Source organism: Mastacembelus armatus, chromosome 11 (assembly GCF_900324485.2).
Source record: "Mastacembelus armatus chromosome 11, fMasArm1.2, whole genome shotgun sequence".
Taxonomy (NCBI): domain Eukaryota; kingdom Metazoa; phylum Chordata; class Actinopteri; order Synbranchiformes; family Mastacembelidae; genus Mastacembelus; species Mastacembelus armatus.
The window spans coordinates 3,924,282-3,938,666 of record NC_046643.1 but is presented as its reverse complement, the minus strand read 5'-3'; the positions used below and the strand labels follow the sequence as shown (position 1 = coordinate 3,938,666).

Below are 14,385 nucleotides of genomic sequence, written 5' to 3'. Positions count from 1 at the left end.
GCTGACTCACAGGTTATAGGCAGTGATGTCATTAAATGGTAATCTAATTTACAATCTCAGTATAAAAGGCTACCAATGTTTAGGTGCGCTGTAACCTACAGTAAAGGAGAGACTGGAAAATAACCAAGAACAGCATCAGCATTCCGTCCTTCTAATTTGTTACTTATCCAGCTGGGGTAAATACATAAATACTTACGGCTAAGCAAGCTATCGTGCCTTCCTTTGGCTTTGTCCTTTTTTTTGGTGATGTCCCAGCCATCAAAAAAACTCTACAAAGTAAAGTTAGAGATCACAAGTTAGGTTTTTAAATATTGACATAGTAAATGTTTCTTTATGCATTTTGAAACTCACAAAAGGAATGAGTTTGCTAAGGTTGTATGAGTAACTCAATTATAGTGTCTTGTCAAGTCATTAGTTGACATCTACCACAACACAGGGGGACAGACTTAGGCTGAGTGATGACATGGCACTGAGAGATGGCTGCAGCCTTGAGAGGGAGGACACAGCCTGCTGCAGTCATTCTCATTTGAAGCAGTGTGAGGCTTGCAGCTTTTGTTAAACTGCTTACATTTGTGACAGCTGTTTATGACACTCATCTACTAAACCTACTGGTGCGGCAAGACGGGTCATTGAATCTAAATCAATACTATAAGCAAGGGAGGAGCAGGAGGAGAAAAAATACACAAGCTTGGATGCACCTGACTTGAGTTGGGCCATATTCTGTTGAATTTTAAGTCCCAACCTGATCTCCTTGCTTTATTGGTAGGCACATCCAAGCTCTCATACTGAGGTATGCTGTTTCTCATCTGTGGCCAGCCCTTTCCCCTGGGTCAGCTGGGACCACTTGAGACTCTGGCCAAGCTGGAGAAAGCAAGCTGATCAGAGGATTACATCTGACAATGGAACCTGTACAGGTAATGCCTGATCTAATCCTGCTTAACAAACCTGTCTTCAGGCCTGTATTGTTTAGAGCCTCATCAACATCCTGTTCATCTTCATGGAGATTTATTTTCCTCTCTGTAATCATGTCAGCTAAATTTAAGATAGTCAACATTTAAGCCTCAAAGAACTTAGTGTTAAATCTAAAGTAACATCTCATTTAATATTAATAAGAAGCAACCAAAATAACGGATCAGAAAAAAATATCTTTATTATCTATTTAGAATTTAACTAATCTGCTTTATCAGGGCCACAGTGGAGTGAACACATTTGAATGACAGCTGACTGGTAAGTGTCATAAAATGTGTGTCCCAATATTACTAAAACCTTGAGTCTTGTTTGTCAGACGTCCACCAATGCAACCATAAGACAAAATTTACATCATGTGAACACACACAGACCCTGTGGTAAGCATGAACTAAGCTTTACTGGTGCACAAAAGAATGTAACATCAGTTTTTTTCAAAATGAGCACCTCTCTCTTCAAATGAGCAAGATAAGCTCAGAGAAAGCAGCAGACTAGCTTGGTGGTTAGCACTATTGCCTCACAGCAAGAAGGTTACGGGTTTGAAACCCAGCAGGGAACTTTCTGTGTGGAGTTTGCATGTTCTCCCTGTGCTTGTGTGGGTTTTCTCCAGGTACTCTGGTTTCCTCCCACAGTCCAAAAACATGTATGTCAGGTTGATTGGTAACTCCAAATTGCCTATAGTGTGGTCCACCGGAGAAGGAAATGGCAACCCACTCCAGTATCCAGAACTGGACACCCTACTGAAGTCACGAGTTGGACACAATTAAACAACTCAAGAAAAAACTCAGAAAGACACAAATGCAGAAGTCTCTCATGTAAAAAAAGAAAAAACAGTACTTTCAACAGTCAATTTTGTGTTCATGAGCCATTAGACTTAAAACATTTTTTTATAGGTACATGAGGTACAATGCTGGCTGTTAAAGTGCAAGAAATTGCATTGCTTCATGACATTTAGAATTAGTGCCAACCATTAATTTGAGTCCATGGGAATATGCTCTTTTAGCTCTTGGTTTCCAATAACCTCTGAGAAAACTACGTCTCTTCGATTTAGATGTTCCACTGTGTTCACCAACTACGTGCTAATGTCATCTGTCTGCTGTTTGGGCTGTTTGACTGAGGAGGTAGATTAAAGTCATTAAATCTTAACTTTTTGCTGCTGCAGTTAATTGGTGCAGAGTTTCCAGGCTGTAGGAGAGGAGGCAAAAACTCACTGTTGATGTGAATTAAAGTTAGGTAGTCATTTTCTGTGGGTTTTTACTAATAGTTACATCTTTCATGGTGGCCACTGTGACTTAATTTATTGCTATGCAAAATGATTACTGCAGTTTTAATGAGCAAATTTAGGGGCTACTTTCAAATATGTTTCTGCTGAAAAGAAACTTTGAGGTTAGGATTGCTATCAAATATCTGTATTGGCACAATATTCACTAACATAATTTCACGGCCTTGTGGTGTTGAGGGCGGTATACAGTTAAAGGAGAAAACAAATGACATAGCTTCACCCATAGGGGGTTACATCAGTAGTAAAGGTTGACACACTTTCTGTCACTGTATTTTTTCACTGGCTCTGGTTCCAGATGTTAGCTTCAAAGCACAATACATACTGCAGCCTTCTCGTACTGAGGGCCTGACTTATTCAAAACCCCCCACAATGCCTTGCAACATGTCTGATCAATGACACCACCACAACCCTGTGGGAAATAAGGGTTATGAAGTCTGACAGCAATGTGCCCGCCGATCCCCTTCATCTTGTTTATTTCTCCAGGCAATGGGGGGCCAGACTGAGGAGTGAAAAAGCGACCCATATATTGATTTTGGAGGAGGGAAATTTGTTGGCCCCTCAGGGGATAGCTTAATGAATCGAAAAAGTGCATCTGGCTTCCTGCAGGTGGAGGTACAAAAAAAAGGTTTATCACCACTGGTTGATGTAGAGGACCTCATATAAAAGTAAAAAGAAAGCTGAAGGGAGGAACTCTGCAAAGCATAATTAGCCGACACACAAGAAAGTTCATTGTATCTGCATTATTTCTGGAAAGCAGATGAAGTAAAACAGCATTTTATTGCTTGTCCATGAATATTAAATGCTACATTTAAGCCTTTTTGAAATAAACAGTAGGTATCTGCAGTAATACAGAGACAGGCTCTGTACACTAAGCTAAAAAATAAATACCATCTGCAAATTTGTTTTCACTCTTTTTTATTTTTCTTTCCTAGCTGGTGAAAGGGTGATCTTGGTGTTAGGGTATCCTGCAAACAAAAACTCTCAGGTTTCTGTATTCAGTAATTCTGTTGTTTTCAGTGATACCACATGTGACAGTAGGCAATGAAAGGATGAGAGTATCCTACCAAGGTTTTATGAGGTTCATTCAGTTACTCACAATCACATGCTTAAATAAATATATGTAACTACTTTAACAACATCTGTTTCTTTCCATTTTATTGCCTGTAATTACATTTAAGTACTGCACAGGTGGTGATACTGTAAGTATGACAGAAGAATTGGAAAAAAGTTTGTTTTAAATGAAAATGACCTTTTCTTAAGGCCTTATTGTCATGGTTATAATAATAATAGATGTTAGTCATGCTTAAACAAATGACATTGACTAATAGTTGGCATATTGAAACTAACAGATACAGCTGTAACATACGCTACATTTGAATTTGAACTACATTTGAATGCATAATGTAGTTAAAGCCTGCAGGGCTCTATAGAGCCCAGTTGAGTTTTTCCACACCAAAGTGGAAAAACCATTTGCCTTGCTGACTTGCCTTTGCACATGTGAAAATAGGAAAGGTCCAAAGACATTATACCGCCACCAAGCTAGAAGCACGTTATCATTGTACACTGTCAAGATTTCCCTTAAATGGAAACAAGGGACTAGTCCAACCTAGAAAAACAGCCTGAGGAAAATAGCACGAATATACTATACTCTGTTCCTCCTCCTTGTCTTTTCTCCTTTTTACCTCATATTCTTGTTTGAAGCCATACCCCTCAGCCGTTTTCATCTGGTTGATGTGCTGGAGGAGGTCGGCCACCCTTACTGCAGGGTGCAGCTGACCTGTGTGATATGGCGAGCTCTTTCTTCGACAGTGACGGTGTGGGGAGCCTCCCAGTAAGCTGCTGGACTCGTTGACAGAGCTACGCTGTTCATCTGGAAATATGAACACATACAGTTCAAATCATTCCATTGGCACAATGCACTCTGTAACATGAACCCTGTTCTTGGTTATTTATGTTAAGTCAGCTGAAAAGTCTAGAGGGCAGATGAAGGAAAACAGCCTTTCTGCAAAGAAATGAGAGCTGACTGGCAGTGCAGTATATTCAAACAGACAAGAGACTTGCAGGAGATTTCTCTGCTGAGACCACCTTATGGTCTAGCAGAACAGATTGCATACATGCTTGGAAGTAAACATGGCTGAAGGTCAAGAAGGATAGAGATTCACTCTCTTAAGAGTACCCATATGTTCCTTGCTGTCTTACTTCGAGCATTGCAGCCGTGGGCATCCATGAAAGAGTGGGTCATCCTCTCATCCTGCTGGAGAGTGCTCTGCTCTGTCATGCTGCAGTCTAAAGAGCTCAGCTTCCGACTCTTCTCTTGCCTGTAGGACATGGCTGCTTTATTTATGGCCACCTTCTTCCTACTGTAGAGATGCAGGCACAGAAAGGTAGGATAGATAGAGGGGGTGGTGATAATAGACATAAGACAGCAGAAAGGGGAATGATTGGGAGAAAGATCAACAAAGAGAAAAGGAAAGGAAGGTGGGAGAGGAGATGACAAATCAGGCTGTGGGGAAAATATAAGCGATACAAGAAACTGGACAAGGGGGAAAGTGAGATTTGGTGATACAAAAAAAGTGCTGGGGTGGGGTGTTGGGGCAAAAGGAGAAGGAAGAGGAGGAGGAGGAAGGGGGGGTCTATACTGGATGGAGACAGCAATGCTTATTTCCACTCTAGTAATCCTTGGGCTATGAAGGGCAAGCAAAGGGAAGATGCCATCAGGGAGTTACAGTAGAAGATGGAGAAAGGAGTAACTTACGGGTAGTAAGGATAAGAATAGAAGTCCCTTCTGATTAGCATGACGGAGGAGGAAAGGAGAGAGACAGAGTGATGAGAAAAAAGAGAGGTGACTATGGTGTATCAAGATGGGCATCAGAAAAATAAATAATGATGCTCAGTTAGGGCTGGGCGATATGACAATATGTATCGGATGGACGAAATGAAAAGTCTATCGTTCCATATTATGCTAATATCGTTTATTTCGTAGTGTTGCAAAATACATTGGTAATACTTATCCGTAATACTTTTTCATCATTTGGATGACCGTGATCTTACACGTCACCATGGGGATGCACACAGAAACAGCTTGGCGAGTGAAGGGGAGACGCCAGTTCCCACAACAGGCTCAAACACCACTAAGCTCTTCTACCACTTATGCAAGAACCACGAGAAAGAGTATGGAGAAAGGTTACAAATGAGAGGCACAAAAGAACCGACAGGTGCTCTAAATAAACCACAGAGTAAAACAATAGAGCAGGCTTTAGCCCGCAGCATCCATATAACAGAGACTCACGAAGATGGAAGGAGATAACAGAAGCTATTGCAACTTACATCTGCAAAGACATGGACCCAATTTACACAGTCGAGGAACACATTGATGAAAACACTGGACTCCAGGTACACAATGCCAAACCGAAAACATTTCACACAAGTTATGTTGCTTCGTTTATATCACGAGTGTCGTGCCAAAGTAGAGGGGGAATCCACCAGGTAGCACACTACGCTATGACGACAGATATGTGGACGAGCCGAACAACATCCCTATATGAGCTTGTTTTATATTTCATTAATATTTATTTTATATTTCCATGTTCTTTATCAAACATTTGCCCAGAAGTTCTAAATAAAGTGAGAAAAATAATCACATACAGTATGAAGGAGTACATTTTTGAGTATATACTTTAAAATGTAAAAAGAAAATAGTCCTTTGCATGTGGGCAATATATTTAAACTATTAACTGAAAAACAGAAAATGCACTATATCGTGATATATATCATTATCGGGATATGAGATGACTTATATCGTGATATGAGATTTTTGTCATATCGCCCGGCCCTATGCTCAGTGTGTCAGAATGTTCTTAGCAAACCACCATGAAGCATGATAAAGCATGGAAAATGACAAAAGGACGAAACTCTACTAGACTATTACATTTTTTACATTTTCTGAGGTTTATACTGGATTATGTCTGTATATATGTTGTCATTTCTTAAAGTGGAACTGATTTTACACATTCCAGATGTTGGGGAGTACTACTGCAAAAGTTGTATGAAGCCTTTTGTGGCTCCAGAGGATGAAATTGGATCATTGGTTCAAATGTTTCAAGAGATGCCATAGATTTGATTTAGGATTAAAAAAGGGTAAACTGCTTAAGATGTTTGTAACCCACTCTTCGTCCTTGCGTGAGTATAGCAATTTGAGACTACACTAACTGCTACTAGTGTAACACACCCAAATCTCCCATGAAACTGTTGGTAGTAAAGTTGCACTATGGGTAATGTTGGCACCAGGTTTTGATAATGTTAAACGATGAATGGAATAAAAAAGGTGACTGTTTTTAACTGTCCATTGTCTCACAGAGAAATTTTAAGTGCCACTTTTTTCACACTCTTCATTTTAAATGCTTTAACCTCTTAAATGTAAAATGTCACAATCAACCAAACCTTTCCAAGATGGAGGCATGCATTCTGGGTGAAAATTAGACAGTGAAGAACTACAAAACATGAAAATGTGCTAATATGAACAATCAGTTGAGCCTGATGTGTGCAAAAATGCTGTTTGCACCTCAATTCGCAGAAAGTGTTTAAAAAAATATTCCATTGCAAGCACCCTACTGAATATAATGCTCTGCAGGGGACCTCTGATTTTCCTGTTGATTACAGAACCACAAGACATTAACATACAGTTTAACATTGCACATGCAGTGTGACAATATCTTGTGGCTGAATATAGAATTTGCCTACTCCTGTTATCCTCATGTGACTGTCTAGCTTCTATTGTACTGCTAGATTGGCCCACTGAATCTTATCATTCACCACCTTCTCCCAGACATCCCCATTCATTCTCCCTTGATTCTCAGGGCGGCGGAGTTCCTCTCTCCAGAAAAAAAAGAAAGAAAAGCAAAAACAACCTTCCTAACCAATTACTAGCCCATCCACTGGCACCTCACAGCTGCTCGCCTCATGTAATTGAGTGGGCAATGGAATAACATGCCCCTTGATGAAATATTTCACACTCAGATGAGTGTTCCACCATCGCCCAGTGAGCGAAGGAAGAATACACTGCAGGTGCGATCGACGACAGAGGTAATTTGCAGGTGGATAGCAGCCAACGACTCCAGTGTGAGCAGGCTGCATTTGAATGTGCTCAGCCAACATGTAGACCTTGAAATTAAAAAATGAGATGAAATACAAAAGCTTGGCTGAGGTAGCGGTGGGAGAGTTTAGGATTAATGCTCTACCATTCTTCTAACTCTGGTTGTAATTCACTCTCATTGCCTAATGCTTTCCTCAGTAGACTCTTGCTGCCAAGTGGAATAAAGATAAATTTACTCCTTTGGATGGGCTACAGAGGAACGGTAAGATGTAAGACTGTAAATTTTTGACTATGAAATGATCTAACCCATCTCACATTGACTAGCTAGTGGACACAAACATTTTCACAGCCACTCACCCCTTCTTGATGATGATGACGATGGCCCCCAGAAGCAGAATGAGGACCACCAAACCACCAGCGCAGGCCCCGAGGATCAGACCCATGTCCTCTGCATGCTGGGATACCTCTAGAGCCCGCTTAGAGTCCTTACAGGCAGCTGCACACCATCCATGACAAAGATGTAAGGAAGAGGAGAAAGAGGAAGGTGCATCAATGGCTTAAAAAGATAGCCACCGTCACTGTGGCTAGTCAGTTTGTAATTACAAAAACAAGATGCCACGTCTAGTGATTTGATTCCAATAAATTTTTGTCACATTCATTTTAGCACAATAACAATAAACAAACAAAACTACTGCCAAGAAGACTGGCAGTCTGTGCTGCTATTGATCCTGTATGTCTGCTGTGATGGGAAATCAGCTGGAGGTTTTAGCTGATTTATGGCATAACACAAGGTGGAGGTTTTTATTTACCCATACAAACTGCTATGGCTTTAATTGTCCAAATACCCTGTAAGTTAGTTTAATTAGCCTCAGGTTGGTGCGGCCATTATACAGTGACAATAATGTCATTGTTGTAACGTGTGTTGGCTAGTATTGCTTGTTATGTTTGTAATGTAATGTAGTAGCTCTGGATAACGTGTTAAACTTTAAATGAGTGCTTGGCAACACAAACATCTTGCTCATGGTGCTTCTGGCTCATGGTTATTTTTGTTAAGCTGAAAACCTGTTAGCGTGAATAATGGCTGTCAAATAATGCAGTGTTGATTATGTTACTCGTTATATTCTGTTTGCTCCACAGAATTTTTGTGTGAGGCAGCTCTTTCCTAAACATCCATGTAAACTAACTATTTGTGTGATAATCATAATCATGAAAACCTACAGTACAGAAACTTTATGTCATGTGAAATTGATCATTAGAAAGTTTATAACTGGGTCTGAAATTACTCAGTAGTTACCCTTTAGTGAACAACCAACTGAGACACACTTTTGACTCATCATATTGTGTGATCACTTGCAGGGTAGCCTGATTGTGATATTTATGTCTTTAACCTGGCATGCATTACATTAAGGGGGAGTTGTGTTGTTTGCTCCACTGTGGGAGATTCTGAGGGTAATATATAGTGCAAACATTTCACACATTTGGACACAGTCTACATGTTGCTTTAATCTGCTGTCACGGAAAGTGCTTGAACATTGGTTCAGTGCACTGGCATTAGTGACATGAGAATATGCACAAAAAGAAGCAACGCATTTAACTAGGAAGAGACTACGCTCTGGTTAAGTGATGCACACTCCCACTCAGGCAGCTATTTCCCTCCTACCCATATGCCACAGTCTCAGAGCATTTCTTTCTGCATTACCATCTCAGCTGGCCAAGAGCATGAATTAATCATTTGTGCTCCCTGTAGCGTTTTATCCAAAGGTGGCAAATTGCTATTAAGTATGAATGAATTGAAGTATTAAGTATTATTACACTTCCAGCAGCATGCTGTTCATTAATAAGCCATCTAACTAATGAGAAAACAAATAAGGTGGCAAGCAAAACAAAATGCAGAAAGAAAAATTGTTTGAGGGTCTCAGGCCTGTTCCAGAGATTTTGGCTGCACAAGTGAAATAGACTTCACTCTATTTTTATAAAGCAAAGATTCTTCACAGGGGAGTTATTGCTTTTTGTCTGTGACTGAACAGAGAAAAAAGGCCTTACAGTGAGGAATAATGCTGAGTTTGGCTTGATAAGCTGTGGATTCATGGTGACTATAGCTTTTGGCAGGCAACACAGCCTGACGGGCTTGCCATAATCACACAAATCATGCTGGGTGAGTCATTCTGCTTTTAGGGCCATATTTAGAAATTGGCTATCATGGTAAATTTCATTGCACCAAAAAAATCCAGCAGTGGTCATGGTGAGAAATGCAGGGATAAGCAAGAAGGCAAAAACATACTGGGATGCATATTTTATCAAGTCATTTCTGTGAATTGGTCTGCAATTTATCAAGCAAGTTATTGTGTTAGTTTGATCACACAGACAAGAAGATATTAAATAAACAAACAGCAACAACAAAACCAATGCAGGCTGGACACAATAATTTCATTAGTGTTAAGGTCCTGTAAACTAAATTCAGTATCTTAACATCTGTGATTTTTTTGTCTGCAATTTATTTATCAATTTATCAATTAATTTATCAATTAATCAGGCATATGTGTATATATATATTTGGTGTCAGCTGATGTTGGCCATTTTTCATCTAAGGACAAAAAAAAAAAAAAAGAACATTAATGGGTGGCATGGAGAAAGAAAAAAACACTTGCCCACCACTGCAGTGGCTTGGCCAGTTGCTCTGGTAAGCAGAGCTGGCAGCAGTTCTGTGTGGGAAGCTGGTGGGAGGAAATAAAATGCAGCCAGGCATAGGGCTTAGCAGGACCTCTGTCTCACCTCTGAGGAAACTGGAGTAACATCACCATATCCTCTGGGCTTGCCAGCTACAGTCGTATATGTAAAACTACAGTAAAAAATGGCTTCTATAAATATTCTTGCAACCCACCTCGTCCTCTTACGTGACACGCTGGCAGACAATAGTAAGGCAGTATTCTTTGATGTCACTGCACTTCAGATAAAAAAGGAGTTCAGGGATAGGAATCCAATTAAACTGCCACCTTTCTCAAGAACACTACAAACTTTAGACATAATTCAACAGGGAGGAAGGGGGGAACAACTCCATTTCACCCTCTGTCTCCCTCTCCCCTATTGTTTGAACTGAGAGACTTCTATCTATGTCTGTCTCACAAGCAAACACCCCTGGTCGCTCCGTCTTGCAAGGATAATAAAAAAGGGAAACAAATTCTACATTCTGGATTTTTAAGCCATGACAGCCCAAAAGAGGTTTGCTAAAATGTCAGCAATTCAGGAGGAACAGAGTGACAACACAGATCCACATTTCCTTTCACCTTTTCTCCAGTGTATCTGTTGAGGAGAGATTGGCACAGGGGTTTCCTCCCTGCAGCACCCAAAACAACACTAAGTGCGTGTCAAATCCACTAAGTAGCAGCCTGATCCAGGATAAATGTCAAAGCCTCTGACATGCACCCTGTACCACACAGCTGAAACCAATGGAACCATAAAAATTGCTACAGTTGTTATGATAACCTAGACAGTTACAATTACTGTAGCAGCATTTTCAGAACTGTAGCTTTTTATAACCTGCTTCTTATTTTCATACTTACATTGCAATAGGTAATGGTAACATTTTATGCAGCAACTTAACAGCTGAGAAATGTGGATACGTTACTGTAAGACACAGCCTAACAAAAAAGTCCATGGAGGCATCACATGAGAACACAGATGATAAAAAAGCTCTCAGTATCACCAGAAATAACAGGCCCTAGTGCCACAAAGTTGCTCTGGAATATATAACTCAAATGTGTCATGAGTTACGATGATAATTGTAAAGTTCAAATTCCTTGTCATCTTGAAATCAGTGGTTTAGATAATGGTTTAACCAGTGACTTGTTGGAAAGATCTGCGACTGCTAATGTATTCGCCCCAGGACTCCACTTATAAAGTTGTCACTAAAAACCCTGTGACTCCGCAGCTCAACAATGAAGCTGATGAGTGAAACATTAATATTTATCAGCATTTAAAGTTATAACCCTTGAGTGATTGCATAAGTGTGTTTTAATAATACAGAGCTGTGTTTGACAGGGCATGTGTATTGACCAGTGGGGGATCATGCCTCCAGTGACCAAAAAACAAAAGCCATGCATTTTTCATTGTTAACACATTAGTTAAAAGAGCTGGATGAAGTGCTGCCACAGGCTTAGTGGTAGTTTTTTTTTTTTTTTTTTTAACCAATTGACCACTGGCAATATTATAACAAAACTATACTATACTAACTATAAAAATGTATGCACTAAATGAAGAATTTTCATTCAAGTGACTGGATCTTCCAGATTGTATATAAAAAAACTGTGGGCTTTAATAAACACGTCAGTATTTCTGGAAAAGTAAAACTGGAGTTACTGGAGTTTGCTATCACTGTTAAAGTAAAACAGTGATTATTAGCCAGTGTTTAAAAACCTACAGCTCACAGCTTATTACAAACTGATTTCTGCAAACCACCAACTATCTCTTCTAATGTAATTTTTCCAAATTTTAGTAATTTTTATAATGGGAAATGTCAAGTGTCATTTTGAATTAAGATTTCTATTTCTGAAACTGAACCTCTGGTTTCACTTTGTCTCTCTGTAACCTTTACTCCCTATTATTTGGAGTTGCTATGAAGCAAAACCTCTATCTGCACTTGATTTAAGCTGTATTCAACCCTCTGTGTGCTGTAAAACAATACTGCAATGCAAAAAGGTTTACTACAGGGTAAAAGCAGAAACACAGGACATATTTAAGGTATCCTGATTCATAATTCATTTGATAATAACGTATTCATGTGAAAATGATACATGTAGCACTTGCATAATTGAAAAGAAAAGAAAGTGTTACCTTTGCGAGCAATCCGAATGCAGTTTATTCTAGTCTCCTGTGAAAAAAAGAAAAGACTCAGTTAACTCATTTGGCTTGGTGCCATAAAGATACTGCAACTGCAATTTAATTATGAGTCACTATGTTGAAAACCACAATCTGGTCTAAAACTTGCAACACAGGCAGCCATCTGTGTCAAAGTAACCTAGACCTTTCCTATGTGTTGGAAATAATTAAAATTTCTGAGTGGATGACATCGCCTTATGATATGAGAGGGCGCTGCTCCTTTTCACCATGTGAGGTGCCTCACCCAGGCCCACTGACTGGTCCTGTCTCCCCTTAAAACAGCCACCTCTGTCCCAGACACAGAGGGGCATGTTATGAAATTATGAAAGTTAAGTCAGCCTTTATAGGCAATTATGCTAATCTGTGCCCTGAGACTGGAGTCAAAAACCTTTCACCTAAAATGGTTGCCAAATTACCTTTTTTTAATTGGAAATCTGTTTCAAGTGGATTCTCATCTCCTCTCTCTTACTGTGACAGATAAGTCATATTTACTCCTGCCCAGCGGTTATTAAAGCAGCAGCAGGTAGTATGTAATATCTAAACCTGTCCTCTGTTAAGGCAGATTTCTAGCATTTTTATAGAAACACCATTGACCATCAAAGTAGCAACTAAACCTCCAATCTTGTTAAGAGATATTTACTCTAACTGAGAAATCCCCATCTGTGGGATGGATTTTGATCAAGCATTTTATTAAATCTTAGGTCCGCTTATCAAAAATGAATCTTCTCTAATCCCTTACAGAATCCAGTGGCTTCAGCGTATACAGTTGTAAATAACAATCCATCACATACAGTGAATTGAAAGTATAAAGTCATGTTTTGTTGTCTGATAGGCAGAAACACAACAGTTTTGAGTGACAGAACTAATTAATGTTTACAGTCTTAATCTACAACCTGAAAACAGGCAACTTGAAATACTGAATAAATAAAATAACCCCATTCACAACCTATATCCCAGAACTACCTGAGCTATTGTGCAGATTAGCTGAAAATATCATCATGGTAAACCTGAAAAACAGCATTCACTGATTTGTTTTGACACTTGGGTTAAGTGAAACTAATTGACAGCCACAACCCTAATGTACAGTATCATCACCTTGAGATTTGTTATTTCTGGGGGACATTTTAGCAAACAGTTGACCACTTACAGCACATTTCACAGAGGACACGGAAAGTATACTGTGGTGTTCAAATGTTGATATTATAATGAATTAATTAATATAGATATCCTTAAACAAAACAAACAAAATTTGCAAACCAGCCATTTGTGAGGTATTAGCATATGGAATTAATGGTATCTCTAGTAGTTACAGTTGATATAAACTGCTACCAGCAATATTTGTCTTTAAAGTAGGGACAGTGGTGATAAGCACTGACCAAAAAAGAAAGGGCTTCAACCAAATTTTGCACATTACTCTGCTAATAAACAAGGGAAACAACAGATAAAAGATTCAACAATAGATTTTGCAACTCTGGCTATTTTGCCAGCATGGAGCTAGATCAAAAACAGATCAGAGCCCAGCCCTATCCAATCCACATGCCAGTTTAAAAACCTTAGACAAGCAACAGATGCTGAGTAATGTTCAATGCAACAGAGGGTTAAAAGGGAAATATCAGCATGCTGTTATTTTCATCTTGGGTGCAATGGATAGCAGTAATTTAGATATTTCTAAAGAGCCAAGGGAACTCCAACAGATATGAGAGAGGGAAAAATACTTGGAAAAATTTACATTTGTTTCCTGCTTGTCTGCTTCACAGGAAACTGGCAGTACTGCTCATGCATCTTTCAAGCCCCAGTGAAGGCATATCTGCCAAAGCAATTACTGTTTTAATTCAGTGGCAGGTCATGGTCCACAGTAAGCCTCATACATCTAATTTATCCAAGGTAATTGTCAAAAATAATTAGTTTTTTTCTTTATCTCTGAGCAGCCGCCTCCTCCCAAAGCACAACTATAGTTTAGAAAATAGATGAAAATGTTTGCAGGACAAAAAAGAAAATCAACATGATTGTGCTGGCTGCTGTGCTAACAGAGCTTTTCATTTGGTCTCGGGAGAGATTATTCACAAAAGGCCAGGTCAGTTCAGATCAGAATCAGGTTCAGATTCAGAGCTTTCAGAGTTCAGATCAAGGAGAAGAGATTTCAATCAGATACACAGTGTATTATTATCGA

At 39.4% G+C, this 14,385-nt stretch overlaps 1 protein-coding gene across 2 annotated transcripts in view; it reads right to left on the bottom strand.

The window, feature by feature from the left end:
* ptprua (protein tyrosine phosphatase receptor type Ua) overlaps positions 1-14,385 on the bottom strand; it is a 176,233-nt gene that overhangs the window by 31,272 nt on the left and 130,576 nt on the right. For both annotated transcript variants that reach the window (XM_026300744.2, XM_026300745.2), the window contains exons 13-17: positions 12,171-12,207; positions 7,698-7,836; positions 4,448-4,608; positions 3,931-4,118; positions 197-269 (exon numbers count right to left, since the gene is read on the bottom strand). In XM_026300744.2, coding sequence (XP_026156529.1) covers positions 197-269; positions 3,931-4,118; positions 4,448-4,608; positions 7,698-7,836; positions 12,171-12,207 — 598 coding nt within the window. The remainder of the gene's footprint in view (positions 1-196; positions 270-3,930; positions 4,119-4,447; positions 4,609-7,697; positions 7,837-12,170; positions 12,208-14,385) is intronic.